This window comes from Chanodichthys erythropterus, chromosome 12 (assembly GCF_024489055.1).
Source record: "Chanodichthys erythropterus isolate Z2021 chromosome 12, ASM2448905v1, whole genome shotgun sequence".
NCBI lineage: Eukaryota > Metazoa > Chordata > Actinopteri > Cypriniformes > Xenocyprididae > Chanodichthys > Chanodichthys erythropterus.
In genome coordinates this window covers 53,787,821-53,815,814 of record NC_090232.1, presented here as the reverse complement: position 1 = coordinate 53,815,814, position 27,994 = coordinate 53,787,821, and the positions used below count along the sequence as shown (strand labels likewise).

Below are 27,994 nucleotides of genomic sequence, written 5' to 3'. Positions count from 1 at the left end.
TAAGAACATACCATTTTATTCATATAAAGCTCAGCCATTAGATGAGTGAAATAAGCCGCTACATGACAGTTAAGTTTGTTTGACGCTCTTCTAGAAATACAATGATAAAACGGTTTTAGTCAGAAAAGCTGAATGAATTTTAAAACACATTGTACACTAAACACTTTCAAACTCCAGCAAAACTTCCTCACACACAGACATCTACAATTAGCGTATGAATCTCAACAGTGGTGACATGCTTCATACCACAATGCATTCTGGGTGCATCATGCAAAACTCATCCATGGACCCCAGAATGCATTGCAGCATTAAGCATGTCACCATTGTTGAGATTCATGCGCTGATTCTTGATGTATGTTTGTGAGTAAATCTCGCCGTAGTTCAAAGTGCTTAGTGTACAATCTGTTTTAAAACTCATTCAGATTTTCTGATTAAATCTGTGCTGGATCTTTACATGAATCACAATAAAACACAGTAAGATATTGCTCATATTAAACTCAGTTATAAGATCAGTGAATCAAGCCACTGCGCAGTGATTATATTCTTATCATGAAGCACATGCATGACACAGCATCTGATTGTGTTTGCTCTAATTCAGTTACAGCAGCCAGAGAAACCCTGACATTATAAAAACAAGTCAAACTACTCAACTAAAGTAAACTCTGATCACCATGATGGTAAGATAAAAAAAAATCAATAAAACATCATCAACAAAAAAACTCTCTCTTAATTCTCAATAAGAGCTTCTGTATATGGAGTTGTTTAATCCTCTGCTGAGATCTGGAGAGATTTAATGTCTTCTTTTATCTTCAGTTGATTTCATCTAAGGCTGCGGCTGAAGTCAGTTCTAGTTCTAGTGTTTTGATTTTTTCTGTTCTTGTTGTTTCTCTTTCTTTCGTTCATTCTTCTTGTTAACAGCACCTATCTTCATTAATTCTCAATCATCACTCAATTATTTACTTAATTAATTATCTCATTAAATCCAACACTGATTCAGTGTTACATTTAACAGCCTGTAGTGTTCACTCTGAACAATGTTCATTTCATCTGGGCTAAACCATGTGGGGCCTACATGGGTGTGCTGGCTGAGAGGCGTCCCACCAGTGGGATCGTGACAGTTAAGAGGTTAAGGCAGTCAGTTTCTGCAAATGAAATGAGATAACACGAGTTTTAATTTAGTGCATGGTATCTTTACAGTAACATACTGTAGAATACAGTAAATAACTGTATAATCAACAGCAAATTACAGGCAACAGTGCTGACAAGGTCTAACAGTGTGTAGAGGATGTTCCTGTAGGGTTAAAGGTCTAAGATAAAAAGACACACACCCACAAAATGTATTTTAACAGTAACAAACTGTAGAAATACAGTAAGCAGTGTAGTCAGTAGTTTACCATAAAAACAAGAAGAAAAAAATGTACTGCAATGTACTGGAAAAAAACAAAGAGTCAATTGTACAAAATGACACATTAATTCCACGCATTATATATCCTTGTACTTAGTAGAAAAAAAGTAGAAACTTTTTTTTTTTTTTTTTAAATATATTAAATGCTAAAATGAAGTGATAATTTATGTTTTTGCACAATATGATATAGTGCAGGTGTCCAATCCAATCCCAACCACATTCCTGGAGCCTGGTTTCACGCATATTGGCTTTACCATCACAAAAAGTACTGTCTTGAATAAAAGTAATGCATTTATGTTGCAAACAAGTTGTTATTTTTATTATTTATTTTTCTCTAACAGGTGGCAGATAAAGTTTATGGCATGTTTCATACACGATACACTCTTCATCGTCAGGCCCTTCAGCACAAGATCGGCTACATCATTGATGTCAAGTACGTTTTGTGTGTCAGAGCAGATTAATGTAGTTAATTTTTCCTAATGCATACTCCTGATATTTCCCTAGATTTCTTGTTATTAGCATGCATGTTTCTCTTTGTACATTAGGATAAAAGAAGCCCTTAAAAAAGCTGATGACAAGCTGATGATCTCAGATGCTATATTCGACATGGAAAAGTACACCAATCTCACAGGTAAGGGAAAGCACAAGTAAAACTGGAGAGAAATGGAGAGAAAAAAAATAATGGCAAGGAAAGACATGAAGATAAAAGAAGACACACAAACCTCAGTAATACACATCAGTCACCAGGACTGCTAGTTAAAATGATAATCTAGGCCCTGTTTTTCATGTGGAAAACTGAGTTATCTGGATTTAATAGTTGACAATTTGAATAGTTTCTGTGTTGTTCTGTTCTTTGAAGCCCGTCTCAGAGTTGCTGTCATAGAAACAGGTTTATACTCATGAATAGGTTTATCTACATTATACAGGATAAAATTACTTTATAAACAGAGGTGCATTCCATTCCCAGTCAACAATTTGATATCACAGTGATCTCACCATGAGCTCCCAGGATACTCATGATGTGGTCACAATGTGAGGTCAAAGTGCACTCACTGCACAAAGACTGGGTACCCAGCATGCATTGCAGCATGAAGCTTTTGTTTGTCACCATAGTTGAGATTCATAAACTGATTCTTATTGTATTTTTGTGTCTGAATGACATAATAGTTTAAAATGTTTGTGTCTTATGCACTTACATTTCTTCATAAATGATTGACACTTGATATCATACCGCATTATCACAGAGCCATTACAATTAAAAATATAAAAAGAATAACGCCTCACAAAGACTGCATACTGAATCTAAGTAATGATTACACAGTTATCAATAACAAGTAGCATCTCCTGGATGTATTCTCAATTGACTTTCCTTGCCATAACAAATGGGTCTAACAGACACAGTTACAGCAGCAAGAGAAAACATAATATTAAAAAATCAAGAGCCCAACTAAAGCAAACACTGATCACAATGACGTTAACTTCAGATGCAACAATAAATCATCAACATCTAAACCTCTGTTAATTCTCAATAAGAGCTTCTGTAGATGTGTGACAGAAATAAAGTCAGTCTGGTTATTAATAAGTGAAGCTGGTAATGCTGTTTGTGGAGTTGTTGAATCAGATCTTCAGAGATTTAGGCCCAATCCCAATTCTATTTTATACCCCTTCCCCTTCCCCTTACCCCTACGCCTACCCCTTCCCCTTGCCCCTTGAAACAGAGTGTCAAGGGGTAGGGCTGAAAATATTCCCCTAAGAAATGGGACACCACTACTAGACCGTTACACGTCATCATAAGTCGTCACCAGAGGTGGAAAGTCCACGGGTCAGAAAGTAAAAGTCCTGCCATATTTTTTTTCCACCCACTGAAGCAGTGTTAAAGTTAATGAGATAAATAAGTGATTAATTGAGTGATGATTGAGCATTATTGAAGACACTGATGATAACAAGCAGAATCACCAAAGGAGACAATCACAATTTTAAGACACCATCACAGAGGTCAAGGTTTGCTTTAGTTGGGCTCTTGACCCTTGCCTTTTTAATATTAGAACTTGTTTGGGCTGCTGTAACTGAGTTATAACAGCCAGACAAGCAAAGAGAAAAGATGATCAGGTGGTGTTGGTTATGTTTTCACATAATCATTATTTGATCTGAATCACTGAACTCATTTAGAGCCCAATCTCTGAGTTAGATTTACATTATTGATTACAGCATCACTGAGATTCTACAGCACAAGATCCAGTTTTATCAATAAAATAAGAATTTTTTTAAAAGTTGTTCTGATCAAAAAAAGAAAAGTCTGCCTTCTAGGCACATACAGACATCAAGAATCAGCCTGTGAATCTCAACAACGGTGACAAGCAACATATTCTGCTCAACAGATCAACTCTGAACATTAAAAAACAAGCTACTAAAAAGTCACAGAAAAACAGCAAAATTTAAATAGTGAGAATAAAGAAAATTACTAAGACAATTCATCTCATAATTTATTCATGCAGCAATGCATGATGGGAGCCGTGGATGAGTTTTGATTGGTGGCACCCAGAATGCACTGCAACATGCTTTATTATTCTCACCATTGTTGAGATTCACAGGCTGATTCTTGATATCTGTGTGTCTAAATAAGAGCTTTTTTTTTTCTAAGAACAACTTTTGATGAAACCTTTGAATTATTTTGAAGAAAACTGGATCTTGTGCTGTAGAATCACAGTTCTGCTGTAATCAATAATGTAAATCTAACTCAGAGATTGGGCTCTAAATGACTTCAGTGATTCAGATCAAATAATGATTATGTGAAAACATAACTAATGTTACCTGACCATCTTTACTCTTTGCTTGTCTGGATGTTATAACTCAGTTACAGCAGCCCAAACAAGTTCTAATATTAAAGAGTGAAGGGTCAAGAGCCCAACTAAAGCAAACCTTGACCTCTGTGATGGTGTCTTAAAATTGTGATTTTTCTCCTTTGGTGATTCTGCTTGTTATCATCAGTTGTCTTCAATAATGGTCAATCATCACTCAATTAATCACTTATTTATCTCATTAACTTTAACACTGCTTCAGTGGGTGGAATAAAAAATATGGCAGGACTTTTACTTTCTGACCCGTGGACTTTCCACCTCTGGTCGTCGCTAGCTCCTACGTCATAGATGCGCCGGTGTTTATCACACACTTCTAAAGGCCAATTCACACCGCACCGACAAATGCCAACAAACTCGTCTGTTGGAGTTTGTTGGATCTGTGTGATACCCCTGTTGGCGTTGGTCGGAGTCGGTTTTCACCCGACTGAACATGTTTAACCCCTTAACTGTCACGGTCCCGCTGGCTGGATGCCTCCCAGCCAGCACACCCATGTTTAGCACATGGTTTAGCCCAGATGAAATGATCACTACTCAGTATGCACACTACAGGCTGTTAAATGAAACACTGAATCAGGGATGGAGTTAATGAGATAATTAGGTGATAATGAGCAGAATCACTGAAGGACAGAGAAACAACAAGAACTACGACTTCAGCCACAGCCTTCGATGAAATCAACTGAAGATAAAAGACATTAAATATCTCAAGATCTGATCAAACAACTCCACAAACAGCATTACCAGCTTCACTTATTACTAACCAGATTGATTTCTGTCACACATCTACAAAAGTTGTTATTGAGAATTACCAGAGGTTTAGATGTTGATGATTTGTTGAAAATAATAGTTTTGTTTGATGTCACCATGATCAAGGTCAGTGTTTGCTTTAGTTAGTCAGTTTTACTCCTGACTTTTTTAGTGTTAGTTTTTCTGTGGCTGTTGTAGTTGTTTGTTATGGCAATAATGACGAGAGAAAATGTGATCAGCTGCTTTATGATAAGAATACAATTGTCATGTAGTGACTTAATTCATGTATCTAATAATTGAGCTTTATATGAATAAAATGTTAAGTTTGTATTAGATCTCTTCTAGAAATACAATGATAAAATGGTTTTAATCAGAAAAAGCTGAATGAGTTTTAAAACACATTGAACACTAAACACTTTAAAACTCCAGCAGAACTTCCTCACAGACAGACATCAAGAATCAGCGTATGAATCTCAACAACGGTGACATGCTTCATGCCGCAATGCATTCTGGGTGCATCCTGCAAAAAAAAAAGGGAAAAAAAGCAGCAGCATTGTGGCATGAAGCATGTCACCGTTGTTGAGATTCATACTCTGATTCTTGATGTCTGTCTGTGAGGAAGTTCTGCTGGAGTTTTAAAGTGTTTAGTGTACAATGTGTTTTAAAACTCATTCAGCTTTTCTAATTGAAACTCTGCAGCATCTTTACACAAATAACAATAAAACAAAGTTCAAAAGATATTGCTCATATTGAATTCAGTCATAAGATCAGTGAATTAAGCCAATACACAATGATTATATTCTTATCACGAAGCAGCCACAGCATCTGATTGTGTTTTCTCTTGCTATAACAATCTCAGTTACAGCAGCCAGAGAAACTCTAACATTACAAAGACAAGTCAAACTACACAACTAAAGAAAACACTGATCACTATGATGGTAACATAAAAAACCCTCAAACAAATTTCAATAAAACATCAACAACAAAAAACTATCTCTTCATTCTCAATAAGAGCTTCTGTATATGGAGTTGTTTAATCCTCTGACATCGCAGCTTGTTCATTATAAAAAATAAAATACTGTTAAAAAAAATAAAATATACAAAAGGTACAATAGTCCATAGTGCAATCCGTGCCATTCAGCAAGAGCAGCTGCTCCACTTCACCAAAAGAGAGAGGTAACGTTAACCACTATGAGAGCAACGCAGGTTTACCTTCAGTTTCGTTTTTAATAATTCGTTTTGGCTTGTTTAGCTATGGTTGTATATGCTTATGGGTCTCGTTAATAAAAAGGGTCGCGCTAAAAAAATTGTTTGTTGGTGCGGTGTGAATTGGCCTTAAGATGCCATCGATAGCTGTAGTTATCTCTGCTGCTTGGGCGACAGCTATTTTTTTGCATTTGTCTCCAGTTCTTCGCATAAGACAAAGGAGACGAGCCTGCGTGTTTCCTCAGGAGTCCCTGGTTGATGCAGAACATACAATACTGATGAATAAGCACGCAAACTGAATGCACTTTTTGTTTATATCATGTAACGTACATGTATTTATGGACGTAACCACAACAAAACAATACATTAATCAGGCATGCGGCAAAAAGACAAGTTAGCTGCCACCGGATTTGAATTTATGTTGTCAAATCAACGCGGGTTTCAATAAAATATAAAAAAATATGTTGTGGAACTATCATAAAGTAAAAAACATTAGCAAACTTTTTTCATAGCGATTTTAACAAATCTTTTTTCGGAGAACATAACCGTATACATGAACAAGATTAAAGGCAACATAAAACAAGTGATTATTTATTACTAAAATACTGTTTACCGTAAAAAAATACTTACATTTATGGGTCTCTCTGCTCGCTCGGTCGGCCATGTTGGAAATTTATCATACCCCTTCGTCTGAAGTGTGGTCCCGAAAAATCTTCGTTTGAAGGGCTACCTGGCCCTTCCCCCTACCCCTTCCCCTCCAACCAAATGAGAATTGGGACACCCCTACCCCTTCACGTGAACGCGCGAAACAAAGGGGAAGGGGAAAGGGGAAAGGGTAGAATTGGGATTGGGCCTTAATGTCTTTTATTTCATCTGATTTCATTTAAGCATGTGATTAGAAGTCAGTTGTATGTTTGGAGAACGTTCTTATAACAAAAATCTGTTATCTGGGTGTGCACTCATACTATGAGCTCACCATGTGACACCACTGTGATATCACTGTGAAAGTGTTGAGAAACAGGAAGTAGAATGTCCCCCTGTTGACCGATATTTGAACTGCCTCCTCTAAACCTGCTCAACATTTTGAATTCACAATGAGCTCAAATATTACTAACACTGAGAGTATCACTGTATGCCCAGATAGCAAGCAATGGTCGAAATAATGTTAAATTAATGTTAATGTGTCAACGTTAATCTCATTGAATAAATATCACTTTTGCATCCGCAATTAATGTCGAAAAAATGTTGAAATTTCAACAAAAAAATCAATGGAAATTACATTGATGTTGGTTCATCATTCTTGCACTCTCAGAAAATGAAACACCTACAACTGACTTAAAGCCACACAGAAATCAACTGAAGATAAAAAAAAGACAATAAATCTCTCAAGATCTCAGCAGAAGTTCTTTCGAGAATTAACAGGTTTATATGCTGATGTTGTATTGAAAATGTTTGGTCACCATTAGTGTGGTCAGTGTTTCGTTTTGTTGGGTAGTTTGACTCTCAGCTGTTTGTGTGAGTTTGTGGTCTTTGTAACAGATTTTTGTATTATAAACAGGTCTTTATAGTCTTTGTACTACTATTATAGTAATAATTTAAACTTTAAAAATAAGTAGGGATGCACCGATACCATTTTTTTAAGGACCGAGTATGAGTACCGATGCTGTTTTTCCAGTACACGCCAATACCGATGTCTATACATTTATTAATTTCTCTCTCTCTCTTTTTTTTTGGTGATGCTGCAGTTTTCCATGCACAACACAGTATATATATATATATATATATATATATATATATATATATATATATATATATATATATATATATATATATAATTGTTATATAAAAAGAAATTTACAAACAATTTACAAACAATACAAAAATACTAAGAGATAAAAATTAAATAAACTTGTTTTTTCAGATACAGTAGGTTTATTTACCATGTATACATTTATTTAACATCTTTTGTTGTTTTTTTAACATTAATGACAAATATAGGCTACGGTCCCTTTAACCCTCTGGAGTCTGAGGCTGATTTGGGGCCTGGAGAAGTTTTGGCATGCCCTGACATTTGTGCTTTTTTCAGTTGTTCATAAACATATTAATGGAAAAAGTGTCATTACACTGTATTCAACACAAACTAGGCTACAATAATATGTGAGGAACATGTATATACATGTTTGTGTTTTTGAAGGAATAACATTTATGCGTGGTTATTGAAAAAACAAAAAACTTAAGTCACTGAAATAAGGCCAAAAAAAGTATAGTAAATCTGTGTTCACAAGACTTTAGGGTATTGGAGGTTGTAAACTAGAGTTTTTGCTTCAAAATTATGTAAAAATTATGCTGCTTACTCCTTCATATAAAACAATATATTGATTTAGTTTTTGTAAGACACTTTTTGCCAAGAAACACAGTATGCGTGGAGGCGTGAATCACCACTGAATAATGGGCCATTCTCACCTAAGAAGACAAAAGAATTGGATAGTAATGAGCTGAAATGACTTGCATATTAATGAGGCATTTCAGTCAGGTAGGCTGTGAAAAAAACCTTCTGTGATGTCTCAAGCTCATCATGCTATATTAAACATACAGAAAAATATTATTACAATATAAAGTAATGGTTTTATATTATACTTTAAAATGTAGTGTATTTCTGTGATGCAAAGAGTCTGAATATAGGCTTTTAGTTTAAAAGCATGCACATTTGGAGAAATATTGGATTCTCATATGCTTATGTCAAATTTCTATACAGAGGAGTTATATTTATTTAATATTCATTGTCATTACTATGAGCGCTGGTGTTTTCAATTCATCCTTGAAGTCGGTGGGCACTCCCTGTGCATTTTTAGTCCACAAATTCATCTAAAAGAAGAAGAGGCTATTCCATGAATGGATTTTCCAATTCATACTGCAGCCGGAGGGCGCTAAAGAAACAAAAACTCATCTAAAATTCATCTATAGAAGAAAAGAAAACAGGAACTAACTGCATGTCTTCTAGAGCTCGCTAACCATGACTTTTACATCCAGATAAACACTTTTCAAGACAATAAATACACGATTGAGATAATGAATGCATGTATTGACTCTGAATTTGCGTCTGAATAGCGCTCGCTCCGTGGGTGTGGCCGCATTAGCGGATAATGAGCTGAATCACAGACTTCTGACATGGCTCTCTTTTCATACAGATTACATAAACACAGAAGGTTTGTTTAAAACCTGACATCTTAACGTTTTTTTAGACATAAGTGTAATTTTTTTGTCATTAGTATTCACTAAGTTACAGTTCATTTTCTAAGAACTATCAGATTGGACTTCGTTCAGAGGGAGAGGAGAAATCACGCATCATGTTAGTTTTCTTTATTTTACAAAAAGCACAACATTCTGTTTTTACTCTGAGTGTACACAAATAAAAGAAGATATTCCACAGATTAAAATGGTGTATAACTCTTAATTGTATGTGCAACATTGACGGAGTATTTTGAGTCTCTTTCACACTGATAAGAAAAAAACCACGGTGGTATCGCCGGCGATACCGTCAGACCTCAGAGTGTTAAGACCGAATCCATGGATACTGACACATATCCTGTTTTCACCCACATGTTTATGTCCACATAAGCCATAACTGACTGTATTTACGTGAGATAATCCACACAATGGACATTTAGACAACTATGTGTGCATTTGACCATTCCGACGCAAGGAGAACCGATCACGCGCTGTCTGAGAGAAGTGGGATCGCGCACAACAAAGAGAGAGAGCACTTCTGGTCTGTGTCATTCAGCGCAATTCCGCTTATCCTGCCTATCCCGCCTTCACTAATCTATAACGAATTGTGAATTGTGAAAGCATGCAGTTTGCAATGTGTGTGTTGTCATCATTAATTTTTCCAGGGACAAATTGTTCTGGCTGGAAACACGGCTTAAGATTGCTCTGATAACAGTTGGAATTATATCGACTGACATCATGGAACATTTGAGCTGTCAGCTAATTAAGCTTGACTAACTTGACCTGCCTAAACTAATATGAAGCTTGATTTATGTTTGTTTTAAATGACATCTCTTTTCCAACAGATCACATCTTTGATCAGATCCTGAACCAGTCAGACCCTGACCTGAAGACTGCCCGAAACATTTTAGATAACATTATCCACAGACGTCTGCCAAAGTTTGTTGGAGAGGCCAGACTGAATGAAGACATATTAAAGGTACCAAGCTGTCCAATATAAATTTATTTTTTTGTGAATTTTAACCCATATTACCATACTTCTACAGTAAATCCCAAAAAACCCAGATAGCAAACAATGATTGAAATAATGTTACATCAGTGTTAATTTGTCAATGTTAACCGCATTGAATCAATATCACTTTTGTACCCGCAATTAATGTTGAAAAAAATGTTGAAATGTCAACAAAAAAAAATCAATGGAAATGGCATTGATGTTGGTTCATCATGCTTGCACTCTCAGAAAATGAAACAACTACAACTGACTTAAAGCCACATAACCTGAAATCAACTGAAGATAAAAGAAGACAATAAATCAATAAATCTCAGCAGAAGTTCTTTTTGAGATTTAACAGAGGTTTAGATGTTGATGTTTTATTGAAAATGTTTGGTCACCATTTTGGTGGTCAGTGTTTCATTTAGTTTCCTTAGTTTAGTTTGTGGTCTTTGTAACAATGTTTACCAAAACACATTATTTGTTGCAAAGAAAAGAGAAATAAAGCAGAGTAGTTTACAAATCTTGTTCCTGACCAAAACAGGTTATTTGTTATTAAAATATTATATTCACCAAAAATATTTTCATGTTCTGAATTTTTTTTTTATTTTTTTTTTTTTTTTTTTTTTTTTGTCACACACAGACATCAAGAATCAGCATATGAATCTCAACAATGGTTGCATCCTTCATGCCGCAATGCATGCTGGGAGCCACCATAGTATGCAACTCATGGCTCACAGACACAGAAACATGTCACCATTGTTGAGATTCATATGCTGATTCTTGATGTCCGTGTGTTTAAAGATTTTTAAATGTAAAAATCTCTTTAAATGTAACAGTTCAGAATGTCTGATCTGTAGTAAGAAAGTATTGTTGGTGAATATAACCTATTAAAAACAAATACGCACTTCAGGAGTACAGATTGGGAGTACAATTAGTAAATGATTTTGCTTTATTATGATGAAAATTATATAATTTGATCATCGCTATTTCTGGTTTCATTGACTTGAAAAATATCTTGAGGTGTGGTGACCAAGGAGGAATAACTGACGATGGGCTGCTTCGAATCATGGCTGCATTACTATCTCTGATAGGCCTATGCATTATTTTTCTAATAATTCAACGACTTGTCATCAGCACTGTGATTCTACAGCACAAGATCTGCTTTATCAATATAATCTGAAGGATTTAACAAAAGTTGTTCTGATTTAAAAATAATAATAATAATAACAATAACAATAACAATAACAATAATAATAATAATAATTAGGCACACACAGACATCAAGAATCAGCCTGTGAATCTCAACAACGGTGACAAGCAACATATTCTGATCAACAGATCAACTCTGAACATTAGAAAACAAGCTACTAAAAAGTCACATAACAACAGCAAAAAATAAAATAGTGAGACTAAAAAAAAATACTAAAACAATTAAGCTCATAATTTATTCATGCAGCAATGCATGATGGGAGCCGAGGATGAGTTTTGATTGGTGGCTCCCAGAATGCACTGCAACATGCTTTATTATTCTCACCACTGTTGAGATTCACAGACTGATTCTTGATCTCTGTGTGTCTAAACGAGAGCCTTTTTTTTTTTTTTTTTTTTTTTTTGGATCAGAACAACTTTAGATAAATCCTTCAGATTATATTGATAAAGCTGATCTTCTGCTGTAGAATCACAGTTCTGCTGTAATCAATAATGTAAATCTAACTCAGAGATTGGGCTCTAAATGAGTTCAGTGATTCAGATCAAATAATGATTATGTGAAAACATAACCAACCTGGACTTTCCACCTCTGCACGATACCTCCGCGGCTGATCCGCCACGGAATCCTTTTGCTGTGTGGGAGCAGTTCCCACGTTAAAAGCAGAAGCTGCTGTTTATGAGCCACAACCTGTAAGACAATTTCCTTTTTTTTTTTTTTTTTTATAAAGTTATATAGTTTTTGGTACATAAACAAAGACCAACGCTGTTCAGCTTCGCTAGCCAGTTAGTTAAATTCTATTTCATACTTCTTCAACAAATGCCAACAAACACCAACAGATGTCTATGTAATCACACCAGTGAACTTCTGTTGGTGTTTGTTGGCATTTCTGTTGTCAGTGTACAGCATTGTTTCATTATGGCTTTTATGTTGTTTTTACCCACATGCTCTTTCATGCTATAAATTAAACAATACCTTTACAAAAATGCTACTACTCAGCCATGTATTCGGCTACAGTAAAGCTTTATTCAGGATAAAACCGTATATTGAAAGCTAACAAACAGCAGTAACATTTACAAGTGACAGCATATCTAAACATGTTGACACAAATGCAAACAAAAATACTTAACATTCATAAACAGCCATGCTTGCAGAGGTTCTGCTTGACCCTCTTCATCATTACTGCTATTTGGGTCTGATTCGGGCTCAAATTGATAAGGCAATATTGACGTCATTATTTACATTTTCACCGAAGCAAAGACTGGACTTTGACCAAAGCACATGCAACGTTTGCCTGTAATGGTAAGGGGCGTGGCGTTTCCAGAAAACGTGAATCGTGACAACATATTCCGGACAGCGAATCACAATACACTGGGCCAGCTAATCAATCTCAGTCCATTGCGTATTTCTGAGGGAGGGACTTCATAGAACCAGGAACTCAACAGAGTGTTTTTAGGAGAAGGGAAACAGCAGTGTAGAATAAAGGTAAAATATATGAAAAATACAGTTTTTTTTTTTTTTTTAAACGAAGCATTGAGACATGTTAAATTTCACCCCATAAATATAATCAAGCCTAGAAAAAAAATAATTACTCTTGAACTCACAAACATTTCACTTGCACTATGCCATCTAGGTTTCTTTAGTAAAATTTGCATTGCATCATTATAAGCTACTCACAGCTTCTGTAAAGAAGACCAGCACTGTTAGGACTAAACACCACAAGATCATCTGCAAACACTGTTAAACGTTGCTGTAAAAATACGACCAAATTCTGACAATAACAAACAATTTTCCATTAAAACAGTAATATTCTGTAGAAAACAATGCATTCTGGGTAATATTGTCATTTTCAAGAAAATAGCCTACAGGAATATACTGTGAGTTAACATCGCTCAAAGTCGACACTCTGTGTCCTAAATCACACCCTATACCCTCATTCACTATTCCCTACATTAGTTCACTAATATAGTCCACTGGACAGAGTGAATGAAAAGAAGAGAGTGAATTGAGACACTGATGAACACCTGATAACAGAATCACTGAAGGACAGAGAAACAAGACCAGAAAAAAGAGAAGAGACGAGCAGAAACACAAGAACTACAACTGACTTCAGCCACACTGAGTGTGAAACCAGTTCACAAACCAGTTTGACATTATTTCTTTCATACATGTACAGAAGTTCTTGTTGAGAATTAACAGATATGGATGTTGATGTTTTCTAAAATATTGAAGTTTGCAGTCACCATCGTGGAGTTGGGCTCTTGACTATTTTACATTAGTTTTCTCTGGCTGCTGTAACTGAGTGTTTATAAAACACATTTGTTATGGCAGGAAAAAGCCAACAGGAAGTTGATCAGGTGTTTTGGCTGTTGTGATGATGCTGTAATCATCTCAGGCTGATTCTTGATGTCTGTGTATGCCTAAATGAAAAAAAATTGCTTTTCTTTGATCAGAATAACCAAATCAATTCTTTGAATTATATCGATAAAGCTGATCTTGTGCTGTAGAATCACAGTGCTGCTGTAATCAATAATGTAAATCTAACTCAGAGATTGGGCTCTAAATGAGTTCAGTGATTCAGATCAAATAATGATTATGTGAAAACATAACCAACACCACCTGATCATCTTTTTTCTTTGCTTGCCTGGCTGTTATAACTCAGTTACAACAAACCAAACAAAAACTAATATTAAAAAACTAAAAAAGTAAACTCTGTTAAACTCTGTAACAATTATGAATTTCTCCTTTAGTGATTCTGCTTGTTAACATCAGATGTCTTCAATAATGTTCAATGATGTTCAATCAACACTCAATTAATCACTTAATTATCTCATTAACTTTAAAGGAACACTCCACTTTTTTTGAAAATAGGCTCATTTTCCAACTCCCCTAGAGTTAAACAGTTTTCAAATCCATTCAGCCAACACAATGATATTATGCAGCGGCTGTGACCCCCTGTTTGCACAGGGAGTGTGTCTTGCAACCATGGAGATGTTTGTGAGAGGCGCTGCGTAATATCATTGCTCCTGCTGCACTCATGGTACGGCAGCAAAGTTCCTTGATTATTACTCCGGAATGAGAGTATAGTTCCTAGCCATATCGGCCTAGAAATACGCAACTTTTCATTTTCCGTCGGTCTTACTACATGATGTAACTACAGAAAGAGTCAAGTTTTAAATAGGAAAAATATCAAAACTCTTTGCTCATTTTTGATGCTAAGCTATGCTAAAAGTGGTGCCGCCAGACCCGGAGATCGGCTGAATGGATTTGAAAACGGTAAAACTCAACTGTTTAACTCTAGGAGAGTTAAACAGAAATTAGTTTGCCTATTTTCAAAAAAAGGTGTAGTGTTCCTATAACACTGCTTCAGTGGGTGGAATAAAAATATGGCAGGACTTTTACCTTCTGACCCCTGGACTTTACACCTCTGGTGGACACATATGTACATAATTCCATTTTGTGTGAACAAGGGTGTTTTTAGTGGTTTATAAACCCGTTTCTTGAAAAATACATACTCATAATATAATTCTGCACCAAAAATGTCTGAGCTAAGCTATAAGTATAATATGTACCTTTTTGTGTCATATCAGATTTATTTGGGATACACACAGTATGACATTTTATTATTATTATTATTATTATTATTATAAATCCTCAAATATCTTTTGTCTATATTATTATTTTATTTTTACTTTATATAATGTTTTAACTAATTTACTCTTCGAAACCTTTAGGATGCACTGAAGAAAAAATGGGTCGAAGTTGTCAACAAATACAACCAGAAGAAGAAGTCTGTCACCCCAAAACTGAATGATGAGGACTTTGAGATTTATGTATGTAAAAATATTTTTACAAATCTGTCATTTATCATACAGAACTATGATGATTTAAATGATGATAATGTGATAAATCTAATCTCTTAATTGTCATGATTATGATTTTTTAGAACATTTGTTTAATCGAGTTACTCAAATTACTAACACACTCAGATTAAGTTAATTCATAATACCTTTGATGAAATTAAGGGATTTGTGCTCAGGCTTTTCAGATCACTCTATTTATTTTGTGCAACTTACCATAATTAATCCATCAAAACATGTTTCCCTGAGAAAGGCTTGTTCAGTTTTGTTTGGTTTTCTGGTCTCTGCAGGTGACCATACACAAGCCAGGGATGTTTCATGAATGGCTTGTTAGAGTGTATCTCAAAAACACTGTCCAGAAGGAGGTCCAGAACATAGCTAAGGGGTGCTTTCTTGAGTGGTGCCAGGAAGTCAACTTCAATGATTCTGGAACTGAAACTAATTCCAGTAATTATCCATATAGCTTCAGTTGTGCTATTATGTCTATGTCTGCTGGTTTGGCTTTATTCTTGCAAAAGGCCTATATACAATTATCTAAACATTATGAATATTCTCATGGTACTAAAATGCAATCATTGAACTAAAGAACTGAATCATTCTTTGAAGCAGCTAAAATTAGACTGAACAATTCATTCACAAATCAGAGATCATCTAAGTAACTCAAAGAAGCCATTCTGGAGGGGACAAAGATATCATGACTTCAGAAGATTCAAACTGTATCTCAAATAATGTACTGGCCAGTCAACAATTTGTCTCACATTGATTTCACCATGTGGTCACAATGTGAGGTCACCTCAGCTCAACTCATATGTTAAATTTTGTTTGAAAATGAAAATTGGATTGACGTTTAAACATTTGTTTGACATCAGGCTCAAACATCATTAAACAACTCCAAATCCGCATTACCATTTTTACATATTACTAACCAGATTGACTTTATTTCTGTCATAGGTGTACAAAAGTTATTATTGAGAATGACAGAGATTTAGATGATGATTTATTGAAAATGATTGCTTGGTTTGATCTCACCATTATGGTGGTCAGTATTTTCTTTAGTTGGTCAGTTTGACTCTTAATATTTTAAAGGGTTAGTTTACCCAAAAATGAACATTTATGTCATTGATTACTCACCCTCATGTCGTTCAACTTCAGAATGCAAATTAATATTTTTTGATAAAATCTGAGAGCTTTCTGACTTTTCAAAAGACAGCAATATAATTACCGCAATTATAGCCCATAAAGATACTAAAGACATTGTTAAAAGTTGATATGACTGCAGTGGTTCAACCTTAATGTTGTAAAGACAATAAAAACAAAACCAACTACTTTTTTCAACTTTCTCTTCTCTATCATTTTCCTTACACAGTTGATACAGTAAGCACTCTATAATTTAAATAACAGCACTCAGAGAAGAGTCTGAATTGTTTTACATCTTGGATCACATGACTAGACTTAAGCAACATATTTGTGTTTGTAATAAGTTTATTTTATACATAATATCAAGATCTAGGTCCATATATGTAAATCTTATGCTCTTTTTATGCTATATTATTTGACCTCTTTTCACTCCACAGATCACATCTTTGGTCAAATTCTGAACCCATCAGACAGACGTCTGCTAATGTTTGTTGGAGAGGCCCGAATGAAGGAAAATAAGTTAAAGGTACTAAACTGTCCAAAATATAGCAGATATAATTTGTGTGAATATTCTCTTGTATGAATGTGAAATTTAAATTTTGCCTTTACATTTATTTTCTTGGCAGAGATGTTTGTTTAAGAAAGAGCCTATTTGACATATCTAAATAAATGTTTAAAATGTATATAAAATGTATTAGTTTATTTGTGTGTGTGTGTGTGTGTGTGTGTGTGTGATTATTGTGTTTTATATCAGCATGTACCTTTTTGTGCCATATCAGATTATGTAACACTGCATGTTATTGATTATATTAAAAAGCATATGACTGATTATTTTAAAAATCCTTAAATATCTTTTATCTATATTATTTTTCATTTTATATAATATTTTGACTAATTTACTTTTCTAAACCTATAGGATGAACTGAAGAAAAAAATACTCAACGAGTGCAACCGGAGGAAGAAGCCTGGCAGCGCAAAACTGAATGAAAAGGACTTTGATACTTATGTATGTTTAAACAGTAAAAATAAGCAAATAAGCTTATTTTTTTTGCCTCTTTAAGTTTTTATTCTATATTAAATCTCTTTTGATTCAGGTTCTTGACATGGGTTTTGGTGAAGTTGGAAAAGAACCCATTGATAATGTTCATTTCTACAGCAAGGACAACCCAGACACAGCCTTCAAGATCGAGAAGTGCAAGGTACAAAAATTCACATCCAAACTTTAATCATACAAAATTATTCATAATTGTCATAATTATGCTACACTGTTAGACTTTGCCGGGCTTTTTTACAGTATAATACTGGCAACACTGTTGTCAGTTATTTACTGTAATTTAAAGTATGTTACTGTAAAGATACCGCTTTCATTGTCTTATAATATGAATCATTGAAGGAAAGAGGAAAACAACAACAAAATAAAACACCTGTGTTACTTCTGAACATGAAGATCAAATGATCAATGGTCTCTTTGTCAAGTCCAGTCAAAAAACATCACTTACACATGAGTGCTTGTGTTTTGAGACAACACTTGTGTTAATTTTGACACGTTTATTTGATATTTTATAGCTATTTTTTTTTTTTTTTTTGTCACCATTGTTGAGGTTTGTATGATGAGTGCTGATGTCTAAATGGGTCGTTTTTAACTTTTAAGAAGTTTTGATCATTCTTACCCAAATCACTTCAGTGTTGCAAATGGTTTTTTTTTTTTTTTTTAATCACATTGTTTATTATTTGTTTCTCACATAACATTTCAATTCCAAAAGTAAATAAACCTACAGAAAAATCAGTTGTTATTTATCTGTTATTAAAACATACATATTGATCTGCTTTATCAATGCATAAATGTTTTCTATAAACACTTGCAATAGAAAAAAACAACTCAACAAAAGTCAAGGGTGAAGAGCTCAACTAAATCAAACACTGATCTCCATGATGGTGACCCCAAACAAAACATTTTCAATAAGACATCAACATCTAAACCTCTGTTAACCCTCTGGAGTCTAATCCCGCAGCGGCGCGTTATGCAGGATTTTTTTCACATTGCAGCAAAACAGACTTAAAATACTCCGTCATTTTTATGTCTTTTGACATAAGTAATATATCAAGTGAAACTATAGAATGTCTTCTTTTATTTGTGTACACTCAGAGTAAAAACAAAATGTTGTGCTTTTTGTAAAATAAAGAAAACAAACATGATGCATGATTTCTCCTCTCCCTCTGAACGAAGTCCAATCTGATAGTTCTCAGAAAATGAACTGTAACTTAGTGAATACTAATCACAAAAAAATCATACTTATGTCTAAAGAAACGTTGAAATGTCAGGTTTTAAATCATGTAAGTCAAATCAAAAACAAACATTCTATGTTTATGTAATCTGTATGAAAAGAGAGCCATGTCAGAAGTCTGTGATTCAGCTCATTATCCGCTAATGCGGCCACGCCCATGGAGCCAGCGCTATTCAGACGCAAATTCTTAAGTCAATACAGGCATACATCGTCACAATCATGTATTTATTGTCTTGAAAAGTGTTTATCTGGATATAAAAGCCATGGTTAGTGAACTCTGGAAGACATGCAGTTATTTCCTGGTGTATTTTCTTCTAAAGATGTATTTTAGATGAGTTTTTGTTTCTTTAGCGCTCCCCGGCTGCAGTATGTATTGGAAACTCCATTCATGGAATAGCCTCTTCTTCTTTAGATGTATTAGTGGACTAAAGGTGTTCAGAGCGCCCTCCGACTGCAAGTATGAATTGAAAACACCAGCGCTCATAGTGATGACAATGAATATTAAATAAATATAACTCCTCTGTATAGAAAATTGACATAAGCATATGAGAATCCAATATTTATCCAAATGTGCATGCTTTTAAACTAAAAGCCTATATTCAGACTCTTTGCATCACAGAAATACATTATATTTTAAAGTATATAATATAAAACCATTATTTTATATTGTAATAATATTTTCCTGTATTTTTCATATATCATGATGAGCTTGAGACATCACAGAAGGTTTTTTTCACAGCCTACCTGACTGAAAGGCCTCATTAATATGCAAGTCAATTCAGCTCATTAGTATTCAATTCTTTTGTCTTCTCAGGTGAGAATGGCCCATTATTCATGATGATTCATGCCTCCACGCATACTGTGTTTCTTGACAAAAAGTGTCTTACAAAAACTAAATCAATATATTGTTATATATAAACAAGTAGGAAGGATAATTTTTACATAATTCTGAAGCAAAAACTCTAGTCTACAAGATACAATACCCTAAAGTATTTTAATCACAGATTTAATCTACTTTTTTTGGCCTTATTTCAGTGACTTAAGTTTTTTGTTTTTTCAATAACCACGCATAAACATTATTCCTTCAAAAACACAAACATGTACATACATGTTCCTCACATATTATGTCAGCCTAGTTTGTGCTGAATACAGTGTAATGACACTTGTGTCATTAATATGTTTATGAACAACTGAAAAAGCACAAAATGTCAAGGCATGTCAAAACTTTTCCAGGCCCCAAATCAGCCTCAGACTCCAGAGGGTTAATTCTCAATAAGAGCTTCTGTAGACAAGTGACAGAAATAAAGTCAGTCTGGTTAGTAATAAGTGAAGCTGGTAATGCTGTTTGTGGAGTTGTTTAATCAGATCTTCAGAGATTTAATGTCTTTTATCTTCAGTTCATCTAAGACTGTGGCTGAAGTCGAAGTTCTTGTAGTTCCTCTGTCCTTCAGTGATTCTGCTCGTTATCATCTAATTACCTCATTAACTCCAACACCGATTCAGTGTTACATTTAACAGCCTGTAGTGTTCACACTGAGTAGTGTTCATTTCATCTGGGCTAAACCATGTTCTAAACATGGGTGTGCTGGCTGGGAGGCGTCCGGCCAGCTGGACTGTGACAGTTAAGAGGTTAAAGATCATTCTCATAACATTGAGAGAAAACGTTCTTAGAACAACATTGCCGTAGCGTCTTTATAGTGTTATTAATGTTTGCTAAATGTTTTGAAATGTTAGTTGGAAGTTCGTCTAACATTTTTTTTTTAAATTTTTAAATAGAACTGAAGAGAACATGAAGCCACATTGTGACCATCTCTGAACGTTCTGGGAATGTTACTAGGTGACAGTTTACCCCGCTAGAAATGTTACGTTCCCAGAACATTCTCAAAACAACATTTATGTCTCAAAACATAAAATGGTTCCACTTTATATTAAGTGGCCTTAACTACTATGTACTTACATCAAAAAATAAGTACAATGTACTTATTGGGTTCATATTGAATTGCAGAACACTTTTGCTGCTATTGAGGTGAATACGGGTAAGGTTAGAGAAAGCTTTGGTGGTATGGGTAGGTTTAAGGGTAGGAGTAAGGGTTAAGGGATGGGTCAACAGTGTAATTATAAATGTAATTACAGAAATTAATTACAAATGTAATTACATGCAGGTGTTTTTAAAATATAAGTACAATGTAAAAACATGTATGTACACAATAAGTGCATTGTATCAAATGATTAATTAAAATGTAAGTACATAGTAGTTAAGGCCACTTAATATAAAGTGGGACCCATAAAATTCACTTTCACTTAAAAAAAAAAAAAAAAATGCACTTGTCCCACAGTCCCGGACACGTGTATGTCGAGCCCTTGTAAGCCTATGTGCTCAGCCCTGGCCCAATTTAACCCCTGTATATATATAGACAGACATGGATATGGAACACATTTTATGTCGTTCTAAGTATTGCAATAAACATGCCCAAAGCAAATGTCTTATAACCACTTCATGATATCTTATGGAAGACTTAATTTTTGTTAAAGCATACAAATAGACCCAAAGGAGAGCACAAATGTTGGTTGTGTGTTCTCTCTTGTCTCTGCAGGTGTCCAGTCTTAAACCAAAGAAGTTTCATGAATGGCTCATTAGGGTGTACTACAACAAAACTTATCAGAATGATGAGAGGACTGAGCAGCATCAGATCCAGCAGATAGCTGAGGAGGGCTTTCAGAACTGGTGCAAGGATTCCGACTTTGTTGATTCCAGTGATGATTCAGGTAACTCCAGTTGTGCTGTTTTGTCTGAATTTATGTGCACCATCTGTCTTGTCTTGAGCACTTTGTAATTTAAAATGCTGGACCCAGCTCTGTCTTTATGAATTTAGTAGATAAATTGACCATCTCTGTAAAAAAAACCAATGTTGTGTCATTTTACATCATGAGAGGGAGTCGTTCGCAGAGCTCTGTGTTGACTCAGTGCAGAGTATGTTGGTATTCAGTAACAGCAGTCGTGAATCAGTGTGTTTTCGGTAGTTATTGTATTTTAATTTATCATTGTCATGGTAAATTATTGTGTTTGTGGAGGCTGCACAAACTCCAGCCTGTCAGGACATTGATTCCAGAGGTTTACTAACAAGAAAAAGGATGGTGCCATCTTCCCTGCCTGGGTTTGTTTTGTGCAGGTGAAGAGAAGGGACTTTACTGCATCTGCTTCGATAAACGCCTTTATTATAGAGCAGAGGATTATCATCTCTGCGACATTGTAATACTACTGTAAATGATGATATTGAATGAATAAACACACACACGATGCTCCTTCACTGTTTTTAAGTGAATAAATTTCAACACTAATGAATACAAAGTATGTACACAAATGCATACAGTCTCACACATCACATTAAGGAGTGTGACATTGGCTATGCCTGATCAAAGCTTATTAGTTTCTGTTATTTGTAATCAATACCAATATTAGCTTTGTCATTGCCTGATACATAATAATCTGTACAATATTGTGATCTGAGCACAGCGTTACATACACTGTTAGACCCTTTTTTTCTTTCTTTTTTTTTACAGTAAAATACTGGCAACACTGTTGCCAGTAATTTACTGTTGATTGTACAGTTATTTACTGTAATCTACAGTATGTTACTGTAAAGATACCATTTACTAAATAACACTCGTGTTACCTCATTTAATTTGCAGAAACCAACTGCCTCAAATTGTCAGACTGTCATTTAAATTTACAAACAAACTGTATATGCTAATAATATGAGCATATTATTACTATGAAATTATTTCTTTAGAGTTAAATAAAAAACATTAAATAAAGATATTTTCACTGCACCAGCAACTACACAGTCACCATCTGTTAAATAAAGCAACATGCAGCATATCATCAATGTTTGTAGATCTTCTCCTGGACTGAAGCACAGGCTCTACTCTTCAGCACAATGGTGACCCACAAAACTCAATTTTACAGTAAACTACTGGCAACAGTGTTGCCAGTATATAACTGTTTTTAACTTACAGTTTGTAACTGTTAAAATACATTTTGTGGGTGTGTCTTTTTATCTTACACCTTTAACCCTTTCAACCCCACAGGATCATCCTCTAGTGTTCACACTACAGAGTAAAAGTAACATTTATGTTGTTTTGCAATGAGATAATTAAGTTAATATTTAAGTGATGATTGAGCATTAATGATGAACACCAGAACCACTGAAAAGAGGAACAAGAACAGAATAAACATGAGCAGAACTACAACTGTCTTCCAGTCATTACACATTATTACACTTATTACTGACCAGATTACCTTTCTTTCTACAGAATATTTTATTGAGAATTAACAGAAGTTTAGATGTTGATGTTTTGGTGAAAATGTTTGGTTTGATGTCACCATTGAGGAGATCAGTGTTTGCTTTAGTTGAGCTCTTGACCCTTGAGTTATAGCAGAAACAAATGTGGAAAAAAAATCGTTGAGTGCTGATAATTATGTGTTGATGAAGACCTAACCATCACAAAGTGTTTTGATTCACTGAATTCATACCGTGTTTTATCCATCGTTACATTATTTCCACTGTGAAACTACAGCATGAGTTCCAACAACAATCAGCTAAAATTAGTTTATTTTTAAACTCTATGAACAAAAAATAGCTGTAGCATTATTTAGACACACACAGATATCAAAAATCAGCACATCAATCTCAACAATGGTGGCAATAAAGCTGCATAATTTATTCATGCTGCAGTGCATGCTGGGAGTTTTGTACTATGCTGGCATCCAGCATGCATTGCAACATTAAACTTTTGGATGTCACCATTGTTGAGATTCATATTCTGATTGTTGATGTCTGTGAGTGTCTAAGTTATGCAGGAGATCAAAATATTTTATGCATTATAAGACTTATATATTCTCCTAAATAACTGATTACTGAAACGTTGCTTGTTCTTACGTGGTTGAATCACAGATATAGTACAATCAATAAAGATAAAATACCCATTAAATCAAAGACTAAACACAGAAAGAGATCAGTGAATTAAACAAGATGATTACAGGATCATTACAACAGCCAAGAACACCCGATCAACTTCCTGTTGGCTTTTTCCTGCCATATCAAACATGTTTTATAAACACTCAGTTACAGCAGCCAGAGAAAACTAATGTTAAAGAGTCAAGAGCCCAACTAAAGCAAACACTTTACCAAATTTGATCATGTCCCAATTAATAGATGAAATGGAAGATATATATATGCTTTATCCAATTAAGGACCTCATTCCAGAATGGGTTAACCAAATTACATTGAAAAAATTAAATTTGACAAGTATTTGATTCCACATTAAACCTTAATCTTAGAAATTCTTTGGCTGGATAAATATCATACATCATTTTAAAATGTATTTTCTACATTTGGGTAGAAGGGGAAAAGCAAGATATTTACTTCTGTATTCCTTTACCAATTTTGAAAATGTTGAAAAATGTAATCTCTTCTTAAGACGAGAATAGTTTTTCTGCAAAAGACAGTTCCCTTTCAAAAGGGAACTCAACTCTGCGTTTACCGCTTTGGGGAACCGTCACTCGTGACATATGTCCGAATGCCATAGAATCACACCACTCCAATCATATTGGCTGGCAACAGCCTATGATGTCATCATAGTGCAAACCGGAAGTATAAAAGAGCACCTACACTCTCAAAAAGGATGTGTTAATTAATAACACATTTTTTGTGTTATGGCTATTTTAACACATTTTTGTGTCAATTTAAGTTGATCATGTGCAGAGAGAGAAAGAGAGAAACAACGTTGTGTCCAACACAACATGTGTTAAACTATCATCCAATCACATTGCTGCTGCGTCACTCCACAAGCCGTTAAGCAAGTTTGTCGGTGGACTTGTGTTCATTTTGACACATTCATTGTGTTATGATTTTAACACATTAAATGTGTCAGGAAGGTGATCTGCTGTTAACAAGCAGAATCAAAGGAGAAATTCACAATTTAAGCCACCATCATGGAGATGAGTGTTTGCTTTAGTTGGGCTCTTGACCCTTGACTTTATAATATTAGATTTTGTTTGGGCTGCTGTAACTGAGTTATAACAGCCAGACAAGCAAAGAGAAAAGATGATCAGGTGGTGTTTGTTATGTTTTCACATAATCATTATTTGTCTTGAACTCATTTAGAGCCCAATCTCTGAGCTAGATTTACATTATTGATTATAGCAGAAGATCAGCTTTTTCTACATAATTCAAAGGTATTTCTTAAAAAGTTGTTCTGATCAAAAAAAAAAAAAAACTTGCTTTTAGGCGCACACAGACATCAAGAATCAGCCTGTGAATCTCAACAGTGGTGACAGGCAACATATTCTGATTTTAGAAACATTAGAAAAGAAGCTACTAAAAAGTCACATAAAACAGAGAAAGAAAAAAAATAGTGAGAATAAAGGAAATTACTAAAACAGTTAAGCTCATAATTTATTCATGCAGCAATACATGATGGGAGCCATAGATGAATTTTAATTGTTGGCTCCCAGAATGCACTGCAACATGCTTTATTATTCTCACCACTGTTGAGATTCACAGGCTGATTCTTGATGTCTGTGTCTCTAAATGAAAGAACTTTTTTTTTTTTTTAAATCAGAACAACTTTTGTGAAATCCTTCAGATTATATTGATAAAGCTGATCTTCTGCTGTCGAATCACAGTGCTGCTGTAATCAATAATGTAAATCTAACTCAGAGATTGGGCTCTAAATGAGTTCAGTGATTCAGGTCAAATAATGATTATGTGAAATCATAACCAACACCACCTGATCATCTTTTCTGTTTGCTTGACTAGCTGTTACAAAATCTAATATTTAAAAAGTCAAGGTTCAAGACCCCAACTAAAGCAAACACTCATCTCCATGATGGTGGCTTAAAAATTGTGAATTTCTCCTTTGATTCTGCTTGTTAACAGCAGATCACCTTCCTGACACATTTACTGTGTTAAAATCATTGACTCAGTGAATGTGTCAGAATTAACACAAGTGTTGTCCCTAAACTCACACACTGATGTGTAAGAATTTAACACATTTTGAGTCAGTTTTAACACATCCTTTCTAAGAGTGTGTATTGCATTCATTTTAACTGGTCAAAAATAGCACATCTATGACACAAATTGTGTGATTTATGACACATTAGTGTGTTAAATATTTTAACACATTGCCTGTGTTAAGAAGAATAACACACTGGTTGAGTTAAAAAAACATGTGTTGTCCTTAACTAGACACACGGATGTGTTAAGATATAACACAGGTTGTGTTGTTTTTAACACAACCTGTGTTATATCTTAACACACCCGTGTGTTAAGTCATCCGCCAATGAAGAAAGAGGCACAAACTTGCTTAACGGCTTGTGGAGTGACGTAGCAGCAATGTGATTGGATGATAGTTTAACACATGTTGTGTTGGACACAGTGTCGTTTCTCTCTCTCTCTCACACACATTAGTGTGTTAAATATTTTATGCCTGTATTAAGAAAAAATAACACACTGGTTGAGTTAAAATGAACACAAAATGTGTTGTCCTTAACTAGACACACGGGTGTGTTAAAATATAACACAGGTTGTGTTGTTTTTAACACATCTGTTTTAAGAGTGTAGAGAGACGGTCAGTACCTACTCGTCTTTTGGGACTGTTCTGTCAATGCCATTGTTTTCAACACCGGTAAGGAATTACTCTATATGCCTTACAAGCGTCCAGGAGAGTGTGTTTATCTGTGTGTTTGTCCCCGGTTTTTGACACTTGATATACACGTTTCTGGCATTTTTTTCTGTCTGGAGTGGAGTGCGCATAGACAGCTGCCGTGAGGGCGCGTTAAGAAAGGGGCCGCGCGTAGACGCCTCAATGAACAGTTCCTTTCTGTCCATGAATGTTGCAGCTCCCATAGACTTTCCATTCTCTCCTGATCTCCGTGTTTGAGATCGGGAGGGCATGGAAAACCCCCTAGCTGTTCAGATTTGGATCTGAGCCAGACAGACAGGAGGAGGAAGAGGCGAGAGTAATAGATGATCGATTGTAAACACCGTTGCGTTTGTAATTGATCCCTCAGCTATTTAAAGGGCAATTTATATCTACCCTCTCCTCTTCTTTTTCTTTCACCTCCTATATATATGTGTGTGTGTGTATGTATGTATATGTGCTTCAGTTCAGGAGACGATCAAGAGACATTGATGATATGCTGCATGTTGTTTTATTTAACAGATGGAGACTGTGTAGTTGCTGATGCAGTGAAACATTTTTTATTTAAAATGTTTTTAGTGAACTGTAAAGAAATAAGTTCATAGTAATAATATGCTCATATTATTAGCATATAATAAATATTAGTTAGTAAATTTAAATGGCAGTCTTAGGCAGTTGGTTTCTGCAAATGAAATGAGGTAAAATGAGTTTTAATTTAGTTCATGGTATCTTTACAGTAATATACTGTAGATTACAGTAAATAACTGTACAATCAACAGTAAGTCACTGGCAACAGCGTTGCCAGTATTTTACTGTAAAAAAGCCTGGCAAGGTCTAACAGTGTACACTGAAGAGGACTTGTTTATGAAAAACGGATAGTTTCAGTGGGACTTTAGAAAGCTCAAAGTCGCACTGTAAATATATATGTATATATATATATATATATATATATATATATATATATATATATATATAGCTCCATATTTTTTTAAAGAGACTGGATGGAATTGCAAACCAAAACGAATGCTCATTTTTGATAAAATATTGGAGCCATTTAAGTTTAACCCTTTAAAATAGCCCGTTTTCACATATTATGATTTTTTTTTATTATAAAATTCTCTAACAATGTGCTATCTGCAAGGTGTCATTTTTTTCAGAAAACAAGTGGCTTTCAAAAAATGACAGTTATTGTCCATTAATGTATATGGTGAGTTTGTAAATAGAATTTAAATAGACGAAAATAATAATACATTAATAATAATACAAAAATAATAATGCATTTTCTGATTTTTATTTAGAAAAAAAAAAAGAGAAAAATTATGATAGAAAAAAATCTGGTCAGACAAAACATGAAATATTTTGTGTT

At 34.6% G+C, this 27,994-nt stretch overlaps 1 protein-coding gene across 1 annotated transcript in view; it reads left to right on the top strand.

Moving 5' to 3' along the window:
- LOC137032473 (deoxynucleoside triphosphate triphosphohydrolase SAMHD1-like) overlaps window positions 1-23,045 on the top strand; it is a 52,610-nt gene extending 29,565 nt beyond the window's left edge. Inside the window, exons 9-18 of the mRNA XM_067404237.1 lie at window positions 1,747-1,838; window positions 1,951-2,036; window positions 10,287-10,420; window positions 15,377-15,475; window positions 15,793-15,949; window positions 17,077-17,165; window positions 17,556-17,645; window positions 17,734-17,838; window positions 21,519-21,690; window positions 23,014-23,045. Of these exons, the coding sequence (XP_067260338.1) occupies window positions 1,747-1,838; window positions 1,951-2,036; window positions 10,287-10,420; window positions 15,377-15,475; window positions 15,793-15,949; window positions 17,077-17,165; window positions 17,556-17,645; window positions 17,734-17,838; window positions 21,519-21,690; window positions 23,014-23,045 (1,056 nt within the window). The remainder of the gene's footprint in view (window positions 1-1,746; window positions 1,839-1,950; window positions 2,037-10,286; window positions 10,421-15,376; window positions 15,476-15,792; window positions 15,950-17,076; window positions 17,166-17,555; window positions 17,646-17,733; window positions 17,839-21,518; window positions 21,691-23,013) is intronic.
- Window positions 23,046-27,994: the final 4,949 nt, after the last annotated feature.